Below are 25,182 nucleotides of genomic sequence, written 5' to 3' on the forward strand. Positions count from 1 at the left end.
TGGCACTAAAAAGTTGTTTAAAATTTTCCTGAAAATATCAAGAAAAAATTTAAAATTTTCAACATTTTTTTTTTCTCCAAAAAGTTAGGCGCGTTTCTGGGGTCGAAATATACTACCAGTTAAAATATCTGCGCTTATTTCTGAGACATCCTGTATATAATATGTGAATAAAGCGTAATATTCTTTGAATAAGAAGACTAAGGAAGGAGCATAATGCTATCCATGTATTCATGCATGGTGGGCGGAAAAAGGACTCTAGGGTGGGGATCTTTGACAGTTCTGTTTGACGATTCATTAGACACATTTGAATTTGATTTGAAATTTTGTGGATTTGTCAGTCTTTACGGAGCTTATTTTATGTTATTTATTATTATTTATACTACTACTGATAGTTGTATAAAGGTAGTTAATCTAGATAGAAATTGTGGCAGAACTTAAATTAACATTACACACACTATCGCGATTTATCGAAGTAGACTCTAAAATAGTTGGTTGTGTAGCGTGCGGTAGATCTCGTCAAAAATCGAGTGAAATAATGGAACAACTTTTCGCTAGTAAGTGACTATATAATATACATACGTGTAGTAAACCGATCATTTATGAAATTCACTTAAATTAAGTAATTACATATTTTTTCTTGCATTTTTGCTTTTATTTACTACTTGTCAAAGATTAGATGTCAAAGAATTTAGATACGTCAATTTGACGTACCTGCTTCAGTAGCGTATCGGATGTTTATGGTTTAATAGAGTTTTATATTTTTATAACAATTTTAATAACTACCAACATTTATTCACAACGTAAAATAAAAAAATATATTGAGTCTACCCCACGTCTACCCTACATCATAGTTTTACATTTTTTAAATAAAATTAGAACGGCACTGATAAACCGGAATTTAAGTCGGCCATATTTGAGGCCCATCGCGGTGGACCTAAGATTTTTGATATGCTCCTTCCTTAGTCTTCTTGTTCAAAGGTAATATTTGACGAATGTACGTCGCATTGTAGCCACGGCTACATTTTTACTTTGACTTTTGACAAGTGTGATTTTTTAATTTATATTTTTATTAACTTTCTTACAGGCAATCAAATGGCTAATCATTTAGCGATATGCGAAAGAAAATCCGCTTATCCATCGGTGACCGACGCGAAGAGCGCCTCAGTTACGCACAGCATGCTTGACGTCCTAGGTTTGGTAAGAAAACCGGACGAGACAGACAAGAATACTAGTTTTAAGAGCGGGAGATCTACAAGCAAAGCAGATTCGAGGAATTTTGAAGAGAATCAGTCTCCAAGACCGGCCTCTAAGAAAATTAGAAGGGCTAAATTGCTGGATCATCATGAAACTACCACTGAAAAACTAAAATCCGTCGAAAAGACTGAAAGCAGCTCGCCGGTAACTGTGGTGCTTGACGACGATGTTGAACCCGTTGCTGCATCCTCTGTTGTAGATTTAGTGGAGTCTGATGAAAAGGCGACAGCTTCATCAAATGATACAGAAGAAACTAAAACTATAGATCTTGACGATGATGTTGAAATGGAAGATAAAAGTGTAACCAAGGAATCCAGTACGAGTGAAGAAACAGAAAAGGTATCTGAAGAATCGGCAGAAAAATCATTGGATCAAACTGAAGAGAACAGTGTTACAAATACAACTGAAACCCTAGAAAATAAAGATACCGACGAACCAGTTGCGTTAGGTGAATCTGAAAATAATGAAGCAGCAATTGAAAAAGATGAGGAACACGAAAAAAAATCTGATCACTCATTAAATGAAAACGCCATAGAAAAAGTTTCAGACAGTGAAGATCCTGGTGTATCTTCTTCAACCGAAGAAATTGCTCAAAATGTTACAGATGATAAAATAGATGAAGAAAATCAGATCTCTGAAACTAAAAATGATGATACAGATGCGGCTAGTGTTGTTGATAAACCAGAAGCTGAGATATTGGAATCTAAAGATGATACAGATGCAGTAGATAATCGAGACGATTCAGAAAAAGAGCTGTTGGAATCTAGAAATGATACAGAAGAATCTAAAAATGATGTAGATGATTCAGAAATTCAGATGTTGGAGTCGAAGGATGATACAGGAACAGTAGAAAATCTGAATAATTCAGAAAAAGAGCTGTTGGAATCTAGAGATGATACAGATGCAGTTGATGATGTGGATAATTTAGATAATCAGATGCTGGAATCTAAAAACGATACAGGCGTAGCTGATAATTTAGATCGTTCAGAAAATGAGTGGTTGGAGTCTAAAGATGATACAGAAGTAACTGGTAATTTAGATCGTTCAGAAAATGAGTTGTTGGAGTCTAAAGATGATACAAATGTAGCTGGTAATTTGGATAATTCAGACACTGAGTTGTTGGGGTCTAAAGATGATACAGAAGTAGATGATAATCTGGATAGTCAATTAGTGCAATCTAAAGATGATGAAATAGAGAATCTGATTTCTGATTCCATTGATGAATCTAAAAATAATGATGCAGACATAACAACTGGTGAAGATTATGAAAGCAAATTAGATACAGCAGAAGAATTGGGCGAACCTAGTAATCAAGAAATGTCTGAATATGACAGTGCTGTCAGAGAGGACGTGGACAAACAATTAACTGACTCACAGGGCTCAGAAATCGGTAGCTCGGCTCAAGAAAATGTTATTACTGAATTAGACCAGGTCAAAGATATTCCTTTACCTGATGTTACCGAAGATGAGTTTTCTTCTGAGTATGAGAAAGGGTCAGAATTTACTGAAGCGAGTGATGCAATTGACGAAAAAGATGATCACGTGATTTCTGAGCAAGAAACTCTCGTTCAAGAACAACCAGTTGTTGAAACTTCTTCAAGTATTGAACCCAGTAATAGTGAAGCTGTGGAAAAAATGGATGAAAGTGCTCCAATGGAGGTTGATAGTAGTTCCAACTTGGGGGCAACAGAGGCTGTAACTCCAATGGATGTTGATGATTAATTTCGTTTTTGTAGCAGAGATTGGCGTTTATGCGTCTCTGCGCTTTTTTCACGTTTTTGGTTAAAAAAATTATGCGTAGAAAACATAAAACGTAAAAAATTTAATACAGTTTTCTGCCGAAATATGGATTTCTGCACAAAATAAATACAGTATGATCGAGAAAACGGTGTTCAGTTGGCTTGGAAATGTCGATCGATGACATTTCCCATATAATTTTACATATAAAATGACAGCGATCTTCATTTCAAAGCCATCGCTGACTGAAATGTTATTAACAGTTAACAGCGTTTTAATAGATACTTTACAAATCTATGGGCATCCTTTTTTACTTTTTTTTTACAATGTAAGAAGCTATAAAGTTGTTTTACTCACCCGTCCCTGCTTTATAATACAGTATGATCAAAAAGTTCTATGATCAAGTGTACTGTGTATGATGATACAGGTAAATAATTCTTATGGGAATTAAGAGTTTGACTCTTTTTTAACTGTCAAAATAAAAGCCTACTTGATGATAAAACTTTTGATATGTACAGTAATATTTTAAGTAAAAGTCTGGGGAGTTTCTTGAATTTTTTTTGTTAAACAAATTTTACTGTTTTGTTCCTCCATCCCAAAATGTATATAGAAATATATGTAGTTTATAAGATTAAAAGTTTATTTGATTAGGTTAGATACATATTATGTAACCTTATTTGTAATATAAAACTAGAAATCGTATTGTTTTTTATAAATAGTTTTAAGAAAAATTGCTTTAATTTTGTTTCATTCTGATATATAGTTCTTCTCAAGTGACTTTTCCAAATGTGGTGTAGAGTCTGTCCAACGGGTAAGGGCAGGTTCGACAGATGACATCCAAAAAATGATAATTAAAATGACAGAACTGTCACTGTCATACATTATCTCGTTGAACAGACTTAACTATATTTCTTCAACGAGAGAATAATATGTCAGTTCAGTTGTAAAAAAAATATTTTTTTTCTCAATTTTAGATAGTAAGGAATGTGCGATAACGCTTTTCTTTTTATGCTTCGATGTAAAAAGCATTTCACGTAAAATAAACTAATGAGAAAAAGTAATGATATTTTTCATTGTTCCCAATACACATTTTTTAATGTTTCTGTTTGAATTTCGACTACTATAGAAAATAAAAATTGTTATGAAATGGCTATGAAAGGAAGATCGTTGTCATTTTATATGGAAAATATCATCGATCGTCATTTCCCAAGTCAACTGGACGGCGTTTTTTAAACAAAAAATAGTTATAAAGTATATTATATAGATAGTACATCTTAATTTAGCCAGTAGATTTTTATTAAACTGACTGAAAACACATTTATTTTATTTTTTTATATAAAAGATACAAAAAAATATATTTTTTCTGGTGTTAGAAAAATTAGTATAAAATTTTATTCATAGATGACTCTGACTCTACACTTTTTGGGAACTTAAATTTACAGATTTTTTTAAAATTTTGAGAAAATTTTAACTGAAGTTCAACTATTCAACGCTGGATAACACTAGCTGTTTTTTTTTATTATATAGAAATCTATAAATGAATAGCTTAAATATTCAACTCATGATGGCGTCACCTAGTAAAAGCAGAAATCTACATTCGCTTACTTTTTGAATATTCCATATGGTGGCGCAATAATCGCTTAGACGATAGTTCCCACTAAAACAGAATGGCGCTGTAGTCAATTAAACGCGCCAAAGTAGCTTTAAAAAAGCAATATTTATAATCTAGAGAAAAATATAGAGCTTTAGAAACATTTCTGTGAGAATGTAAAATTTAAATCTGGCAGCAAGTGCAATAATTGATGCAACAAAGGCAGCCACTTAAAACACACCACTACCGTTATTTTATTTACATTTATTAAGAAAACTATTTTATAGTTATCTTTTTTTAAAAAATTTGCACTTTCTACGGGTTCTTTCTCTCCTGCGATTTCGAATGTCAAAATAAAAAGAAAAAAGGAAACATTTCCGCGAGAAGATCTATACATACTATTTCGCTATATAACTCACTATATTTTAAGAAAATAATATCTATACATATATAAAATGTAAAATGCTAATGTTTATCTGTGTCGTCTCTACTGAAGTAACGACAAGTAACGACTTGCTCCAAAGCTCTAGAAAGTTGCTTTTTTACTAAAAGATAGCTACTTGGCTCTTCTAAAAACTGTCGCCGGATTTTTTGTTTTTCATTTAATTAAACAAAAAATAAAAGCCTTGATTAATATAAACAAGGATAAAAGCATCTTTTTTCCTGATGTCGTGGCGGATGCGCCAGGCTTCAACTAGTAATATTATAAAATTGCTCAAAATATTAAGATAAAAAATGTGGATTATTTTATGAAATTTAAAAAAAAAATTACCGCTTTTATATTATTAAATTTTAATCGGAAATATCAAGAAAATATCTCATAAAAATTATTATAAAAATTAAAAAAATCATATTTTCAGCAACCAAACATACACCACCAGTTTATTATGTCATTCCATAGGGGAGCTAATGTTTCAAAAATCAATCAAAAAATAATTTTGGTTATTGCCATTGCCAGTGTTTGATTTTTATAAATTTATACCTAACTTAAAGTTAAATGAATATTGTTAAATACTGGAGGTAAGGGTACTTAAAATATTTAATTCAATGATTAGATTCGTTTTAAGTAAGATAGTTTTTTGAATTTCCCTCCCATACATCTGATATTTGTGACAGTTACCAAAGACGAACATGCGCAGAACAGGATTTTATTCGAAATTAACGGACTCTTTCTAGATAGTTTTATTTTGTGTGTATTTGAAGGGTTTATGTAGGAATTAGTTTACATCTTTTTAGGCAAAATATGTCTCAACCGCCGGCGAATAAAAAGCGACCCTCGTCTACACAAAATATCAAAGTAGTAGTTCGTGTTAGGTAAGAGTTTTATGAAGCTTTTTAATCTACACTTCATTGTTGTTAAAACTATCTTGTTTTAATTCTTTGCAGGCCTTTGAATAAAGAGGAGATCGAAAAGAAAGTCAAATCAGTTGTATCATGTGTGTCTTTAAAGGAGATTCTTACAAAAGAGAAAAAATATCAGTTCGACAGAGTTTTTCAGCCGGACAGTTCACAAATGGATATTTATTCGTATGTCGTAGCTCCGATGATTTCGGACGTTCTTGAGGGATATAATTGTACGGTTTTTGCTTATGGTCAAACAGGAACAGGGAAAACACATACAATGACGGGGGGTGATCCTACATTGAGTGCAAATGTACATTGGAGGACAGTGAGTATTGATATAGTGTTCATTTTTTTTTTCTATTAAAATGTTTACATTTTTTATAGGATGATCTAGCTGGGTGTATACCCAGGGCAGCTGCTAATATTTTCGATGAAATTGGTTTAATGGACGCAGTAGATTATAATGTTAGAGTCTCGTTTCTTGAATTGTACAATGAAGAGGTCAGGGATTTGCTCTGCGAGGAAGAGAGACCCTCTCCATTGAAGTATGTCAGATTTGTTTATATACAGTGTTCCAAAGAAGTTTTATATCAGGTTTCCTCACACTTTAAAAATATTTTAGTAGATATATTATTAAGTATTTAAATTTCCAATAAGAACACTGATATGAAGCTTTTATTTGACCACCGTGCCACACTGGTTATTTCTACTTTATTCGCTACTACGTTATATATTATATTTATTTATTTTCAGTCTTTTTAACGATTCCAAAGGTTCAATTTACATTCAAAACCTAAATGAGATCACAGTTTTCAGTAGCCAAGACATTTACATATTATTGCAAAAAGGTACTCACAAAAGACAAACCGCCTCGACCTTAATGAACAATCACAGTTCCAGATCTCACACTGTGTTTACTATTACCGTGCATATTAGAGAAGTAACAATGACCGGCGAGGATGTACTAAAAAGTGGTAAAATTAATCTTGTTGATTTAGCCGGCAGCGAAAACATCGCAAAATCCGGTGCTAAAGATAAAAGAGCACAAGAACTAGCCAATATCAATAGGTCGCTTCTCACATTGGGTCGAGTAATTCAGATTTTAGCAGAGAAGAATAATAAGCATGTTCCGTACAGAGATTCAAAACTAACAAGGATACTTCAAGACAGTCTTGGTGGACATACAAAAACTTGCATTATTGCAACAATATCTCCATCTTCCAGCTCATTTGAAGAAACACAGAGCACTTTAGACTATGCTTGCCGAGCTAGAGATATAAGAAACACACCAACTGTCAACGAGAAAGTCACCAAACAACAGATGATTAAGGATATGGGCCACGAAATTGAAAAACTGAAAAAAGACTTGGAAGCTGCCCGGACTGGAACAGGTAATATTAATAATAATAGATCTTTATTTTAAAGTTGTATTACAAAGTGAAATAGCATTAAGTAACTAAAAAAAACTAATAGTAACTTAACTACATCATTCAACTTCGATATACAGAGTGCTCAGAATTGTATCCTCGAAACTTCGGCAGCATATTCTGCAGATAAAAATAAGTAACAAATTTTGTATAAATGTATGTCCTAAAATGGTTCATTTCGGAGATACAGGGCGTAGAAGTCTCGTTTTTATATGGATTTTTTCCTAATGATTTCTAAACTAACATCAATATTTGGATGAAAATTGGTCTCTAGGTGTTTTTTGAAATGAGAAATTTGATTTTGGTGTCAATATGACCCCTATTTGTAGGAGGCGCCACCTACATGTTTTTAACTGCTTTGAAGAATAATAACTTTTTGCCTGTAACTGTATTAAACTTCGTAAAAATCGCTATAAGCAACTGTTCTCAACATATTTGCAATGGAAATTATCAATATACGAGTATTTCATCATTGACAAAAAATAAACATGTTAACTAGTGTTATTTGACTGAAATAATTATTGTGGGAACTTTTTATTTTTTTAAATTAATTATAATTTTTTTCTGTTGAACCTTCGGTACAACAACATTTCAAAATTTATGATTTCAGTCTAATAACTATCTAAACAACATGTTTAACTTTTCCAAAAGAAGAAAAAGGACTGAAAGTCTCGGTCTCAACATTTATTACTAAAAAGTTAAATTGCGAACGTGTTTCGCTCATATGAGCATCATCAGACAAATTACAATTAAAGACACACCATACATGTTCATATTTTACGCTCATATGAGCATCATCGGACAAAATACAATTAAAGACACACCATACACGATCACATTTTACATATTTACATTTCATATTTTACATATTCAAACAACACTGTTTAATATGTAAAATATGAACATGTACAGGGTGGGTCAAATTCGACGCTTTTAAATGGAAACACCCTTTTCTATAGGAGATAGACGAAAACTAATATCGATGTCTGGAGCTCAATTTTCATCAAAAACATGATGGTGAAAACCGCACATCAATATCTGTTACCATTTCGGAGTTACGGGGTGTTTTTCAAAAATGTGCATTTTTAACAAATCGCTCTAACTTTTTTGCTATGGAAAATTTCTATGAAAAACATTTCCAAATCACCTTTTTACGTAGAATTTAATGGTTTAAGTCTAATTTTTTTTAAATTAATAATTTAAGAGTTACCAACAGAAAAATATATTTTTTATTTGGGACACCCTCTATATTTTTAATTAACTGAAAAGAATTTAAAATTACCTTTCCAAAAATATAGCACACTTGATATTTTGTTATATATAATCCCCTTCGAAATACAGAATTTTTAAAAGTTCGCCACTTTTAACTAGTAGGCTTTGGACCCCTTATTGATGAAATGCCCTTAATGGAACCCGAAAAACATATTTTTCCAGCAAGACGACGCACCGCCTCTGAACGCTGAAGTTATCAGCAAATTTTTGCAGCCAATTTTAAGAATAATTGAATAGCTAACCAAGATCCCAGCCGTTGGTCGTCGAGGCCGCCTGACTTAGTGCCCGTGGATCTAATCCTATGTATATATTTGCGGAAGAATGAAGGTTCCTTGTTCTTCCGTATAATCTAGACAAGAATTAGAAATACTTAGCAGTTATGAGAGGGTATCTTTCACCCCCACTGAGTTAATGAATTCCGCGAGAAATGTTCAAAAACTGCCCCGTCTGTCCATAACAGAAGACGGTTGATATGTTGAACACCTGTAGCAAAATCTCATGTCTTGGTTTGCTATTTATTTTTATTGTTATTAGATATAGTTTAAATGTGTTGATGTTGATTAAATATATTTTAAGTTGTTATAAAATTCTGCATCTCTCATAGCAAATATTATTTTCGTTGGTGCCGTTCAAAGCCTACTTTTTTACAGCGGGCGAATTTTTATATACTCTATATCTCGAAGAGGAATCGAGCAAAATATCAAGTGTGTTATATTTTTGGAAAGGCAATTTTAAATTCTTTTCAATAAATTAAAAATATACAGGGTGTCCCATCTAAAAAATCAAATTTTCTGTTGATAAATCTTAAATTATTAATTTTAAAAAAAATTATACTTAAACCATTAAATTCTACGTAAATAGGTGCTTTGGAAATGTTTTCATAAAAATACAAAATTTTCCATAGCAAAAAAGTTACAGCGATTTGTTAAAAATGCATATTTTTTAAAAACACCACGTAACTCCGAAACGGTACCAGATATCGATATGCGTTTTTCACCATCATGTTTTTGATGAAAATTGAGCTCCAGACACCGATATTAGTTTATCTCCTATAGAAAAGGGTGTTTCCATTTAAAAGCGTCGAATTTGACCCGCCCTGTACAGTTCGTCTGCTGGATCTGTGTCTATGAAAGGAATGCGGACAAAAAACATTTAAATAAACAGCAATATATTTTATACGTCGACTTGACGAGTACGTCACCGCAAATCGCTCCGCCCACTCATTTTATTGGCTACTTGCAAATTTGTCGAATTTTTATTGGTGGGACGCGTCGTCTAATTTTTTACGAAAAACATGGAGAGAATATCGTTTCCCCTCTCACGGATTCCCCGTGGCTACAGAACGGACAGACGTACTGTATGGTGTGTCTATAATTGTATTTTGTCTGATGATGCTCCTATGAGCGAAAAACGCGTCACAATTTAATTGTTTAGTAATAAATGTTGAGACCGAGACTTTGAGTCTTTTTGCTTCTTTTGGATTTATAAACCAGGTCTCATTTGGGAATAATGGATGTCTTTTTTAAATGTTTACTTTGTCAAACTGTTGTCAATGATAATATACCGGGTGCGTCTCAAAAGTGTTAGATTTTATAAAGGACAAGGGACGAACACGAAATAAAACGAGGACTTGGTCTGAGTAGCAACTGGTTTATTTTGAGGTTGTGTTTTGCCATACTTAACAACCCCTATAACTTTTTTATTTTTTAATGTTAATACATGACATAAATTAGGATTGATTGACGTATTCAATTGTTTTTGATCACTTCCTGTTTCACCGGAAATGACTACAACTTTTGATTTTTAAATGACACCCTCGGTATTTTTTTACTTTATTCGATAGAAAATGACATTCTGAATAGAATGACATATCCTATGTCAACTTTTGACATTCTAGCTTAATAAAAAATTGTATTTTAAAATTCAATAGAGAACAACGGTATACGGTCGAGTCGGCCTACAAACACGTAAACGTTTACGTACACATGCGCATTTCTTATATTTTTTATTTTTTATACACGTAAAAGATTCTGTACGTCTACGTCTACGTGCCAGCAGCGGCCGACTCGACCGTATGCCGTTGTTCTCTAATCTAGAGTGCCATGGCTATGTTAAAAACACTAATTCTTATCAAGGAGTATTGGAAAAATAGATTTGATCGTCTAATGTTTTATCCTGGCCAGTTCGAAAATGCTCAAATCGTAATTTTAATCATATCTCAATTTTTTCAAATGGAACGAAGGTGGCTTTTTAGCATATTTGGAAAAAGCATTTTTTTACGAATAATTTGATATCACACACTTGGTATTTTGAGTCAAATTTTGGTTACGAACCGCAAGTTATAATTTCAAATAAACCATATGCGAAAATGTCAAAAGTTGACATATGATATGTCATTCTATTCAGAGCGTCATTTTCTATCTAATAAAGTAAAAAACACTGAGGGTGTTATTTAAAAATCAAAAGTATTCATTTCCGGTGAAACAGGAAGTGACCGAAAACAATTGAATATGCTAATCAATCCTAATTTATGTCTATATCTTTTTTATCTGAAAAAATAAAAAAATTATAGGGGGTGAGTCATTTTTGAGAAACACCCCGTATAGTTTCATAATTTTTGATAAGTATTTTCTTCAAAATAATATTGTATTCTGATATTTTTTATTATTAGGTGTATACATTGACAAAGAAAACTGGGAACAAATAAACTCCGATATACAGTCAACTGCCTACACGCTAAACCTAAAAAACGAGGTTATCGACGATATGAAAAAGAAACTGGCCGAGTTGGAACAGTTAAGGGACACCAAAATCAAAGAGTTCGATCAAATCATGAACGTGTGCATGAAAAAAGACAAGATCATCGAAAAAGCGAAACATTTATTAAGTAAAATGACGGTAAACTTGAAACAGGAAGAGTACATATCGAACTATTACGCGGTTGCGGCAAACGAAACTACGCTCAAAGCCAAAGAGCTGTTTGAAACGACAAAAAAACTATCGGTCAATCAAGAAATTTTACAGAGGAAACTCGAAAATCAGTATTATACTAATTACACCAACGAAAAAATAGTGAAGGAAAAAAGTGTGGGTCTGAGTCAAACTATAAGCTCTGCGGCGGAAAAGGTTGAAGATTTGAGGAATTCGTCTGGCCTTCGTTTAAATAATGTGAGAATGAATTTGGATTTTCTTGCGAGTACACAAGCGGATGCGGTCGAAGCTAAGAAACTGAGTTTTGAAACGCAGACAAAGACCGCGTTGGAGAGTATGGTAAAACGTGTTACTTGTCGATCGGAGTTTAATATTGGTAAAATTGATAACGTGTTGGGTTTGGTGGAGAATAATGTTCAAGACTGCAGTAATACATCTTCTGAGGTAAGTTTTAGACACTATACAGGGCAGGGTTGGCAAGTTTGAGGCATAGCGGTTTAAACCAGTAGTTTTAACCAGGTTTCAATACCGTCCTGTTCAAAACAGTTTTGGACAGATTGGACAAAACTCATCTTAATCAGGATTTTTTTTTCATTTTATATTTAAATTAAGAAAAAATCAATTAATTAATTTTGAATAAATAAAACCAGCTCGCGCGCAAAAATACATATACATCACTGTTGCATATACAGGGTGAGTCTTAAATAAGTGCAAATATTTTTAGGGGTAGTATATTTCGACCCCATTATATAAGGTTTTTTTTGCGAATTTTTTTTTTCAAAATTTGGATTTTTTTGAAAAAATTTTTTAGAATTTTTAGTTGAAAAACATAACATGGCAACATAGATAGTAGATTAAATTTACAAGAAAGAAAATTCAGAAAAGATCCAGTAGTTCTCAAAATATAAGCGAAAATCAATTTTTTTGACATTTTCAAAGTAAAATATGCATCTTTTATCGAGATCTACCGTATGATCGAAAAAAACGGCGTCCAGTTGGCTGGGAAATGGCGATCGATGACATTTCCCATATAAATTTACATAAAAATTGACAGCGATCTTCATTTTATAGCCATTGCTGACGCTGTTTTTTCTCGATCATACGGTACCAGCCCTAAAAATATTTGCACTTATTTAAGACTCACCCTGTATAAATACCTATACCGGGTGTCTCCCAAAAGAGGCTCACTCCTATTACTTATTTTTTTATACCACTGGTTATAACCGGTTAAAACTAGTTTTGACTAGTGCCAAACCTTGATACAGGGTAAAATAAAACAATAATTCACCATAGCTTCATCAGCACAGTTTCAACATTAAGTTTCCACTTACCCGAAATATACGAAAGATATGAAATAGAAAGAAATTACATTGGGAATGTAGCTGAGTGTAATGGATATTCTCCTTCATTAGTTCATAAAATAATTAGAGTTTGAGATTTCTGCGAATTCGACTTTTCAAGTGGAGAAAGATACGTCGGAGTATATTTCAATACCGTTTGACAGACAGTTATCCAGTGGTTTAAAAAGAATTTTCAAGAATGTATAATTATAAACTTGTGTATAGTGCTAATAATAAATTACAACAACTATTAGGTAATCTTAAGATAAAACACATCCACTGGAAAGATCGGGTATTTATGACATTTCATGTAAAGATTGTAATCAGAAATATGCTGGGCAAACTAGATCAATGTTAACTAGATTTAAAGGACATATGGCTCAGATAAGATATGGTACACTTTATGCTCAACAGATTGTTCATAAAAATCATTGTATAAATGTTAATAATTTAAAATTAATCAAACAATTCTCAAATTACAGGCAATTAGGTGCATACGAGAGCGTAAAAAATAATAAATATAAAGATAATATGAACAGAGATATGAAATGAGATAATGGTCCAATTCTTTCCAGTTTTCTGTTCCTATTGCTCTAGTCTTTGTAATGAATTGTTACGCTTGGTTGTTTTCCACTCGCTTGGCTAGTTTTGCTACGCTTGGTCAGTGCCAACTATACAATCGCTCAGTTTGTGGATTTGTTTAGTTTTAATGGTCTGCTGATGATGCTAACATGGTTCGCGAAACGCGTATTATGGTGAAAAAAAGAACCAAACTGAACGAATTTGAAACACCCTGTATATGTTTTTTAGTTTAAAACAGGATTGGCGGTAATTCTAATTTGAAAAGTTGATTTTTTTTACCGTTTTAGTTTGAAAGTTATGATCGAAATGTGACATCAAAAATGAAATCTTTTACGGACGTTATAGCGGTGCTGTATAGCGGGTTGCAGCAGCAAAGGCAAGAGGAAATTCAACAGCTTCAAGATCTAGAAAAATTCTCGGATATCACTAGAAGTCGGATAAAGCAAGTAGAACATTTCTTAGGTGTAATAGAATCTTCGAATGTACTCGGTATGGAACAGAAAGTCCCGGAAAAGACTGTGATAGAACAGAAATTGTGTGATGTAAGTTGTTCAATATACAGGGGGGTCTTACATTATGTCCATTTGTAGATTAAAATTTTTACACATTTAAAGTTCTCTTAAGATTGTAAAATCACAAATTATCCATGTTTTGTAACTGGTGTATAGTTATTTAGTAATTTTCAACTTGGTTCAAATCAACTTATTTTTTTATTTTAATCGTGAATCGGGATTTAAAAAAACAACTTGTTTAAAAAAACTTTATATTAAGTTGAAAAATAACAGCTTTAAAACTTATGTTTTTTTAATACTTACTACTGTTTAAATAATTTTAACGAATCGAAAAATAAATATTGTAAAAGTTATAAAACTATACAGTATGCAGATAAAAAAAATCGTGGGTGTTTGGGAAGGCTTGAAAGGAAACAATGTTTTTGCGACGTTTCGCGACTTTATTGTCACTTCTTCAGGCACTATAGGAGAAGCAGTTTTTTAAAAAATATCAAAATAAAACAAACATTCATGGCGACTCCAACCGCCAACACCATGACACATACAGACGAATCGAACAGAAACTTGACAGGTATTGTTTGGCCCGATATACACCGATGCTCGGTTTGTGTCGTACTGACACCAGTTAAATTAATTTCGGTACCAAAAATTAATAATTTAACTGGTGTCAGTACGACACAAACCGAGCATCGGTGTATATCGGGCCAAACAATACCTGTCAAGTTTCTGTTCGATTCGTCTGTATGTGTCTTGGTGTTGGCGGTTGGAGTCGCCATGAATGTTTGTAGGCATAATGTGGATTAATATATGTTTTGGGTAAGTGGTCAGTTAATCTTATTTTGATATTTTTTAAAAAACTGCTCCTGCCTGAAGAAGCGACAATAAAGTCGCGAAACGTCGCAAAAACATTGTTTCCTTTCAAGCCTTCCCAAACACCCACGATTTTTTTTTATCTGCATATTAACTACTGGGAACTAACAATAATCATAACTATACAGTATGTCCCCGGATTGTCTTTACAAGAGGAAAACCTTTTTTATTATTGACATTTTGAGAAAAATGCATTCTTCATCCCGTTTATACTTTTCCAAATTTCCATACCGTTTTAGAGAAAATTTTCCTAAGTCCTAAAAATCCAAACACGTTTCTATGGTACAGCAAATGTAAATTTACAGAAAAAATGTAATTTTACAGATAAAAGTAAAAATTTACAAAAAAAGTGTGATTGTACAGAAAAAGTGTAAATTTTCAGAAAAAGTGTAAATTTACAGAAAAAGTGTAAATTTACACAAAATGTGTAATTTTGCAAAAAAAAGTTAAATTTTCAGAATGTGTAATTGTACGGAAAAACAGTAAATTTACAAAAAGTGTAATTTTACAGAAAAAGTGTAAATTTTTAGAAAAAGTGTTAATTTCCAAAAAAAATAATTTTATGGAAAAAGTGTAAATTTTCAGAAAAAGCGTAAATTTATAGAAAAAGTGTAATTTTACAGAAAAAGTGTAAATTTACAAAAAAGTGTAATTTTACAGAAAATGTGTAAATTTTCAGAAAAAGTGTAAATTTATAGAAAAAGTGTAAGTTTACAGAAAAAGTGTAATTTTGCAAAAGTTATATTTTCAGAAAAAGAGTAAATTTTCAGAAAGTGTAATTGTACAGAAAATAAATTTACAAAAAAAGTATAATTTTACAGAAAGTGTAAATTTTCGGAAAAAAATCAACTATATTTTCTTCTTTTTTTAATTTTCTCTAAAACGGTATGGAAATTTGGAAAGGTATAAACGGGATTACCATTTTATAACAAGCAAAAATTTTTATGAAGAATGCATTTTTCTCAAAAAGTCAATAATAAAAAAGTGTTTTTCCTCTGTAAAGACAATCTGGGGACATACTGTATAAAAAATGGTTCTTATAACATTTATATGATATAAAAATATAACAAAATGTTGGACAGATTTTTGAAGTAATTTCGTGTGAATCCTTTAGACTTCTAAGACCTTGGCTAGAAATAAATCGTTGATTATTATTGAAATCCGATTTAAATAAAAAAAGCTGATTCATCGATTTTTTTGGATTTTATGTAGTTATGGATGATTTTTGTTTTAGATGAAAAATAGGTCGGAAACTACGACCCATGAATTATGTACTTTAAGGAATTCTTTAAAACTAGAACCAGAAATTTGTTCACAGTATGAATCGGAAATTATTGAGGTAAGAAAAACACATTTAACATTGCCGTCCATATAAAACTTTGAATAAAAAGAGCAAGAAAAGAGCATATCAATCTCATGACACCCATCAACTTATAAAAGAGTATTTTAATTCTTGTCCCAGTATTAAAGGATGGATATAATATAAATATATAATCTGGGGAACCTAGGTTCAGCCAGAAAATAGAATCCAACATTTTTTTGAGTTTCTCAAAACGGTGGGGTGGGGAGATACGAATTTTTGAATTTAAGCTTTTCCAGTGGATCACTTACGATTGGAAAAGTATGAGAGCGGGGTTAATTTGATGGGACCCTAGATCTTTTTTGATGCCAGATTGGCTGTATAGTTTGTCCAACGAGAAGATCCTTGACAGTGATAGATGTGTCTGTCATTTTAATTTCAAAGTAGTTTATTTTATTTTACAAAGAAATAAGTTGGTACAACTGGAACGCATAGCAGGAAATTATTATATTTAAAATTTGACTGACAAGTGATTACTTCAAAATATTGTGAAAAAAACTGTATAAAACTGAAAAAATGTAATCGAGTTATTTAATATAATAAAAAACGGTATGTCTTAATACAAAACAAACAAGAACAAGACACCACATACCAAAAAAATATAAAAAAGAACTATTTCTTACTTTCAAGCTTTTTGAAACTTCCCGCATTTATGATTATATTTATCAATATAACTTATGTACAAATACAAATTTGTAATATTCCGCAGGAATAAATAAAACAACATAAATAAAACAAACTATTTTATTATTAATAACACTTACCAAATTTACTATTTATTACCTTAAAGGTTGATTAATTAATTTTAATCTTAATTTTTTTAACCAGTACCTTTGGCATTATTTTTCTTGTGCAGTACTAAAATTCATTATTTACGTATCGTGTGATATTTTACAGCTACTCCAGTTTTTAGTATGTGTTTAGTATGGTCCTTTTACCATATTCGAGATGCACTTATCTACGACGAGATGGTATACGAACTTTAATGATGGTAACTTTATTGGTGTATAAGACATTTTGCCTGGGCAGCGAGTATTAACCATAAACTGTGCTCTGGGTCTACAGTTAATTTTCACTCGATTTTTCCTCCACTTGACTTCAAAAGACACAAAACACACGCAATAACACGATTCAAAATGCATCATCTTCCAAAACGCAGGGTATTTGACAAAACTGCCAAAAGTTGACACAAAATTATAACCTCTAATTTGGCAAGACTTTGACAAGCGTCAAAAATCTAAAGGCGAGTTCATACGCATCGGCGTCCGTTTGTCGTTCGTCGTTCCGTCAAACCAATAAAATTGAAATACGATCTGTCATTTTTGAAATAAACCAATAAAACTGGTTAAAAACAACAAGAGACGACATGACGGATTTATATTTAAACCCATCCATAGTTAACTTATAAATTATTAGAAACTTTTTTTAGTAAAATAAATAGATTGGTATGGGACGTCATCTGCTTTTCTTCTGTCATCGTCTGTCGAAATCTTACCTGAGAAAAAAAACAGAGTATACTATAAACAAGGATGAACTTATGTCCTCAAACCATACAAACCCGATTTTCTGTCCTTTAATACTGGGACATAAATCCTCTCGTTGCTTATATGGGAAGGCCGCGGTATACTCTTTTAAAAGTATTTGGATCTCTTCATATAAATAAATACAGGATGGCGCCTCTCATACGCTGCAGAGGCTCCAAGAAGAACGACAGTTTGTATTGAAATGAAATTTTGTGAGCATATGTAGGTTAATTCAGAGCACTTTTTAAAAATATAAAGTTCTACAGATTTTCCGATTCTGGGAGAAAAATAAAGGTGAGTTTTATAAGAGAAGTATATGACTAAAATGTAAGGTTTTTGACACAATATTTAACATTTTCTAGAAATAAAGAACAATTTTTAAATTACAATAATAGCTACCTAAATTGGAATTTACCCGGTATAGCCTAATGTGTAGTTAAATTAATTATTGTACTTTAAATCAAATTAAAACTTGATCAAAAAGTTATACAGGGTGAGACAAAATTAATATTGAACATTGGTCACCTTTAAAAGCATGCAACTCTTTTATTTTAAATAGCCAGCATATTATTCCGATATTCAATGGAGAATTCATGTGCCTTCAAAATACTATTAAGGTTGCCTACCCCCAAACAAAGATTTTCCTAGATGTTTTCATTTACATGATTTGATCTGAGTTGATCTTTATTATTTGATAAAATCTAGGGTGGCTGTGATATGTCTGACGTTACTTCAACATAGCTGTCTAATTAGTCCAAATTAAAAACTAGTAATCATTTTGTATCAGTTAACACAAAAAAAATTCTAAGAAATTTGCCGAAAATGCAAACTTATCCTACATCAGAGAGAATTAATATGATTGTACTGTATGATCGAATAAAGACGGCGTCAGTGATGGCTATGAAATGAAGGTCGCTGTCATTTTATATGTAAAATTATATGGGAAATGTCATCGATCGTCATTTCCAAGCCAACTGGACGCCGTTTTTTTTTCGGTCATACGGTATTAGTTGGTGAATGCAGTGTGCAACCACCAATTAATAGGATACTTAAATCCTCCTGATTTTATCTAGTCTGTTTTTTATGGGGGTATGTTAAAGGCGGTGTTTACAAAACTCGACCAACTATTGTCAACAACATGAAAGAAATTATTGTAGCTGCTTTTCGAGATAGAACTCTACATATGCCTTTTACAATGAAAAGATTATTTTCAAAAGTAAAAAAGTAATTTTATGCAGTTAACGGAAAGGAAGCATTTTGAGCATTTGATTTCATCTAGCTAATTTTTGTCACATAATTATAGGTTTATATCTAGTTTTAATTCTGTAATTATTAAAATATGTTTTAAACGTGTATCTTTTTATTACCGTTGAGTATTTAACTCTACAATCTTTAATTTTTGTTAAATTAACAAAAGGTATATCACACAGTCACCCCTAGATTTTTTCAAATAATAAAGATCTACTGACACAAAATCCTAAAAATTAAAACATCTAGGAAAATCTTCGTTTGAGGGGTAGGCAAAATATATAGGGTGTTCCATTAGAAAAAAAAACAAATTTGATGTGTAACTTTTTGGGGACACCCTGTATAATTCTATATATTTTTATAAAATGATTTCAGTTAACCTACATATGCTGCCAGAATTTCATTTCGATATAAACTGCCGTTCTCCTGCGGCGTATGAGAAGCGCCACCCTGTACATACATTATCAAATTTTAAGGTTGAAAATAGTGATATAAAAATGCTGGAAACGCAAGTGGGTACGATGACAACTAAGATCGACGACACGCGGCAAGAAATAGCGAGCTTAGAAGAAGAAATCGAAAGCTACACAACGCAAGTGAGTGTCTTGGCCAGAGAGGTGGACAATGCGTTAAAGCATGATATAGTGTCCAGCATAATACCTGTCCAGCGAGGCGGCGACACTCCCAAGCAGAACAACCTGAACTTGCCGAAACGGATGGGAGAGACCACGCTGCCGAGGGATGTGCTAGTCAAACGGTTCAAAGATGAATTTTCGCCGGTAAGTTTTGAAATATTGATGTTCGAATTTGTTCTTTATTGCGGAATTTTCGCCTATAGTATAGGCTTGGTGCATTTCAGTTGATTTCAACAAATTCCGACCTCAGCGCTTCAACGGCAAAAATCAGAAATTATCAGTATATCGTTCACGCCGCCGCGCCGTCATGTTGATCGCATTAAAATAATATTGAAATCGTGGTTTTGTCATAATATTTTAAGTATTTTAGTTTTTTGCTAGTTATTGAGACTATAAAACACTCAGGTACGAGGTTTGTGTGATGTAACGCTGTTTCGGGTAGTAAAAAATAAGTGAAAAAGAATTCGAACTAGGCGTCGGCGTTGTGTTGTGTTGTGACAATTTTAAATGTTAATAAAATTGCTGAAAAAATGGTAACGCGTAAAGGAGAGCGTAATTAAGGCGTTGTTAGGTGCAATAGCATTCAATAACTCAACCTTCCCGGATATTCAACTCTCCCGAAACAACATTTTATAGCTTCATAGTTTCTCATACTGATTTGATCAATGGCAAAAATGGATTCAGTTGACGATTACAAGTGAGTAAACAAAGTGCTTGTTACATAATCAAAAAATTAAATAAACAAATACTAAGAGAGGGTAAAATGTAATTACAATATTATTGGTATACTTGTTTTAATCAAAACTAGTGATTAAATGTTTTATGAACATCTTCTAAAATTAAAATTAATAGCCGAAATAGTCCCAATTATGCCCCACCAGCGAAACCGGTGATTAAAACTATGCTCGCTACCGTAGTTGGACTCATCTAAAAAATTTTTTTAACTGGAATAATAAATTATAATACAAGTTAGACCTTCTGAAGATATCAAAATATTTACTTTTTTACTTTTATTTTTAAAATTTTCACAAATTATACTTCCTAACACTTTTAGAATAATTAAATAATAATTTTTTCGTATACTCGCTATTTCAACCCGTGTATTTGTATATACTAGTTTTTACGATATTCTTCGATGGTGGCAGTACCGGCTGTGAATGCATCAAGCCTATACAGGGTGAGTCGACGAACGTTTAAGGCATACTAAAATTTGATACTTGGTTTCAGAACATCGAAAACGAATCGTTCCATTTAAATATTTCGACGGATTCAATACAACCGTTAGAGGTAAGAAAGATTGTATTTTATTGCGCTGTTATAACACCTAAAGTTTGTCCAACGAGGCAGGAAAGATTTTGACAGAGACAACTGTCACTGTCACGAATCCTCTGATTGGACAGACCCAGTGAAGATTTGGAATACCTCATAAGTAATACTCCTATAAGCAGTGGCGTAGCAAGGCGGGGGCAGGCCCGGCGACTTTCCAAGTACCTGTGGGGCGACAAAGAATTGTTATGAAGGCGGCGGACGGATTCTGTAAGGGCGGCAAACCTCTTTGCTTGAGGCTCTCCGCTCCGGGCGCCCCTAACCCACGCTACGCCACTGCCTACAAGACTAGTATACCATATTGGTCACTTTATTTCTGTGGTCTATAGGTATTTGAATGCATGCGACAGAGATAGATACAGGGTGGTCCGAAATGTATTCCGGAAACTTGGCAGCATATTCTGCAGATAAAAATAAGTAAAAAAGTTCGTGTAATCCTAAAATGCTTAGATTCGGAGATACAGGGTGTAGAAGTTTCATTTTTATTTAGATTTTTTCCAAATAATTTCTGAAGTAACGTAAATATTTGGATGAAAACTGGTGTCGGGAGTTTTTTGACCTGAGAAATTTGATTTTTATGTCAATATAACTCCTACTTGTAGAGGGCGCCAAAAAAAAAACCTACATATTTTTTAACTGGTTTGAAGCGTAATAACTTTTCGTCCTTACCTGTATAAAACTACTGAGTAAAAAAATATACATTCACGACGTTTTTTACGTAAAAAACGGCTTGGTAAAAATCGCTTGGTGTAATGGTTCTTGAGGTATTTGTAATCTAACTTATCTATACCTGTCACCATTGACATAAATTAAATATGTTGACTAAATAGTTATTAGACTGAAATCATAAATTTGTAATGTTTTTGTGCCAAAAGTTCAACAGAAACTGTTTTATCATCAGTTTTTCGAAGAAAATGTTTATGATTCATTGAAAAAAAATAAAAAGTTCCCAAAATAATCATTTCAGACAAATAACTATCCACTCAACATGTTTAATTTTGTCAATAATGACATGTATTGACTATTTCCATTCTAAATATCTTGAGAAAGGTTATTCTTAGCGATTTTTACCAAGAGACATTTTTTAAGTAAAAAATTAAGGAAATGTAATTTTTTTCATTCGGTAGTTTTATACAGGTACGGACGAAAAGTTATTACTCTTTAAAATAGTTAAAACAGATGTAGGTGGCGCCCCCTACAAATAGGAGTCATATTGACATCAAAATCAAATTTCTCATGTCAAAAAACTCCCAGACACCAATTTTCAGCCAAATATTGATGTTACTTCAGAAATTATTTGGAAAAAAATCGAAATTAAAATGCAACTTCTACACCCTGTATCTCCGAAACCAAGCATTTTAGGACATACATCTATACGAACTTTTTTACTTATTTTTATCTGCAGAATATGCTGCCGAAGTTTCCGGAATACAGTTCGGACCACCCTGTATAATAGTTTGCTAGGTTGATTTAGAATCCCGTATCTACCCTTGTTTATAGCATTATGTATGTTGTTGCCGTCACACTCTCTTGACGAATGCTCTTAAATTCTTTACTACCCTTATTGGAGTGTTACTTATACCGTGCTGGCAACTGTTACTCTTGGGTCGGTATTTACATGTGTGGATCAGTGTGGAAGTAAATCGCATAGGGATCTTATTAAGTCGAGTGAGAGAAATGCGACGACGTGTTATTGCGGCGTTGCCGGTACGCCTTTCCCTGTCAAGTAAAGTAAAATCACGATCGCAAACCGGTTATTTTTAGATAAGACTTTTTTTTCGAAAAGATAACTAGATAAAATCATAAGATATGTTTCTGAGCATCTGAAAAGGAATTATAAGGATATCGTTAAGGTGTCGATTTTTTTTATAACGAGGAAACGTCAGTAATCGCGATAATTTAAAAACTGAACTTTTTAACACATAACACGCCATAAACTTAAGAACCACTTTAGTATTGAAACTTTTTTTATTCTGAATATCGGATCTTTTACAATATGTTTAAATAAGAAAAATTCGACAAGGTTGTCTTTTCCATTCAAAAATTTTAAACAACTCAACCATTTACTTTTAGCGCAACGCAATTTTCAGCAATCGTGTAGCTTTTTATTTATAAAAATTTTTACATACTCTCTGTGAAGAAAATATAGCAGAAATGTTAAGAAAGCCTTTGAAAAAACTACAATCAATTATTTCTAATAGATTTTGAGATATCGATTTTTGAATTCAGAGTTCTAATAGCGCGAACACTGTCGAACGTCACTCAGTTCCACTTATTTTTACTAAAAATGCAAGTGTTTCTAACTTGCACTTAAAAATTTTGAAGCTATAGGGAAAATTACAACGACTCGTTAATAAATAAACAAATAAAGTATCACAAGACGTAATTAAATCGTGAAGCTGAAAGCATGATGTACACCTTTCTCTAGAACTTTAAGTACTGACAGAAGTATTGATTGGGTCGACCAGCGACAAATCTGCTATATCCCCTTCCACGTCTCTTAGCAATGTGCACAGTTTCCCGATTTATTTCATACGTTTGGCAACGTGTTTACTGTTCTCTCTTTGTTCAGTACATTATAAACCCATTGTACTCTTCTTACATACGGAAATCTCGACCCAAGACTAACCTTTGCCAGCCCTTAGTATGTGATACTTTTTATATTTTTTTCTTTTTGGTAGTTGACAAAAGACCTTTATGGAACTTACAAAACGTCAAGTCTTTTTATGTTGGATATGACAAATTTATGTTTTTATTTTCTGATATTGGATATTTATTCATAAGGCTTTTTGAAATTGTTTTTTTTTGTCTTTTTTAGGACGATTCAAACGAAGAAAGCAGAGAATCGTTAGAGTCCAGCAAATAATATTTTAAGGTTTTTTATTTAATGAACGCCTATTTAATAGTTTTAAGGATGGAGATGTGTGAGGTTTGGTGTGATGCAGATGTGTGAGGTGTATCCATTTGTAATATATATTATATACTTTTAATTTTTGTACTAAAAATGTCTATTATAAGAAAGAAGTTTTTCTTTGAGTGCAATTCCGATGAGTTTGAATAAAAAATATATTGACAGGTTTGTCTAGGAAATATACTATTCATGATTCATGCATCACACATTTTACTTTATAAAAAACGAACCGTGTTTTTGTTTTATTTCCTTCCGTAATGCTTAGATGTATGGTTGTGGTTTATTTTTAATCTATAAATATCAGATTAAAGTAAAATAAATAATGTTGAATTAACGTCTTCTTTTTGCTGCTAAGGCTAATCTGCGAGCAATAATAATCCCCAACATGTTATATGGAAGCGAAACCTGGGTGCCGTACCGCCGGCACACGAACGCATTAAACAAGTTGCAACAGAGACACCTTAGACAACTGTTAAGGATCAAATGGTACCACCATGTCTCAAACGTATCAACCCTTGAAAAAGCTAGCTGCGAGAGCGCTAAAGTCATGATTACTAAATTCCGCTTAAGGTGAGCTGTCCACTTAGTATGCAGGATGCAAGAAAACCGCCTACCGAAATCTCTTCTTTACAGTGAGCTTGTAGACGGTTAGGAAACCGGGTGGACAACTCAAATGATACAAGGATATTTTCCATGAAAGCTTAAAGGGGATACGCATGCAGAATCAGTGCGAGGAAGCAGCGCACAATAGAACGCAATGAAAAAGAATTGTAAACTCAGTTAACAACTACAACCAAAAAGTAAAGAGGCAACAAAGTAATGACATTTTTGAATGTCCGGAGTGCGGAAGAGAGATAATATCACGTATCGGGCTTTTCAGTCACAGAAAAGCTCATGAAAGAAAACGCCTTGCGTATCTTGCAAGTGCTTGATGCGTGTCAGATACTCGTCAGCGAGTAATGGCGGCAAGTTAATCTGGTTGGCAGTAAGTAAGGTTAATTTGAATTGTTTAAGTATCAGAACTGCGGTCCTCGGCCATATCATTGTCAATGACACCGATTTCCAGCAGTGTGTGTCAATAGATTTTACACTCTTGCCAGTCGGTCACCCGTCCATCCACTCGCATCCTCTTACGTCGCTTAACTTTGGTGATCTATCGGGAACCGGTGTTTCGACGTAGCTGGGCCGTTGTCTTAATACAGTATGATAAAAAAAAATGGCGTCAGCGATGGCTATCAAATGAAGATTTTATATGTAAAATCAGATGGGGAATGTCATCGATCGTCATTGCTAAGCCAATTCGACGCCGTTTTTCCCGA

General features: G+C 32.8%; 2 protein-coding genes across 3 annotated transcripts in view; both read left to right on the forward strand.

Annotated features, from left to right (window-relative positions):
- LOC115879678 overlaps positions 1 to 4,048 on the forward strand; it is a 29,494-nt gene extending 25,446 nt beyond the window's left edge. For both annotated transcript variants that reach the window (XM_030896607.1, XM_030896608.1), the window contains exon 17: positions 1,085 to 4,048. In XM_030896607.1, the coding sequence (XP_030752467.1) occupies positions 1,085 to 2,976 (1,892 nt within the window). In that variant the 3' untranslated portion in view covers positions 2,977 to 4,048. The remainder of the gene's footprint in view (positions 1 to 1,084) is intronic.
- A 1,454-nt stretch (positions 4,049 to 5,502) lies between these two features.
- Positions 5,503 to 24,141, forward strand: LOC115879679 (kinesin-like protein KIF11). The gene is made up of 11 exons (XM_030896609.1): positions 5,503 to 5,602; positions 5,819 to 5,896; positions 5,969 to 6,251; positions 6,311 to 6,471; positions 6,680 to 7,317; positions 11,297 to 12,000; positions 13,766 to 14,020; positions 16,095 to 16,199; positions 19,468 to 19,770; positions 20,854 to 20,913; positions 23,771 to 24,141. The coding sequence occupies exons 1-11, from the start codon at positions 5,580 to 5,582 to the stop codon at positions 23,816 to 23,818; spliced, it is 2,658 nt and encodes an 885-aa protein (XP_030752469.1). The 5' UTR covers positions 5,503 to 5,579; the 3' UTR covers positions 23,819 to 24,141.
- Positions 24,142 to 25,182: the final 1,041 nt, after the last annotated feature.

This window comes from Sitophilus oryzae, unplaced genomic scaffold (assembly GCF_002938485.1).
Source record: "Sitophilus oryzae breed Bouriz unplaced genomic scaffold, Soryzae_2.0 scaffold_1583_pilon_pilon, whole genome shotgun sequence".
In the NCBI taxonomy this organism is placed as follows: Eukaryota; Metazoa; Arthropoda; class Insecta; order Coleoptera; family Curculionidae; genus Sitophilus; species Sitophilus oryzae.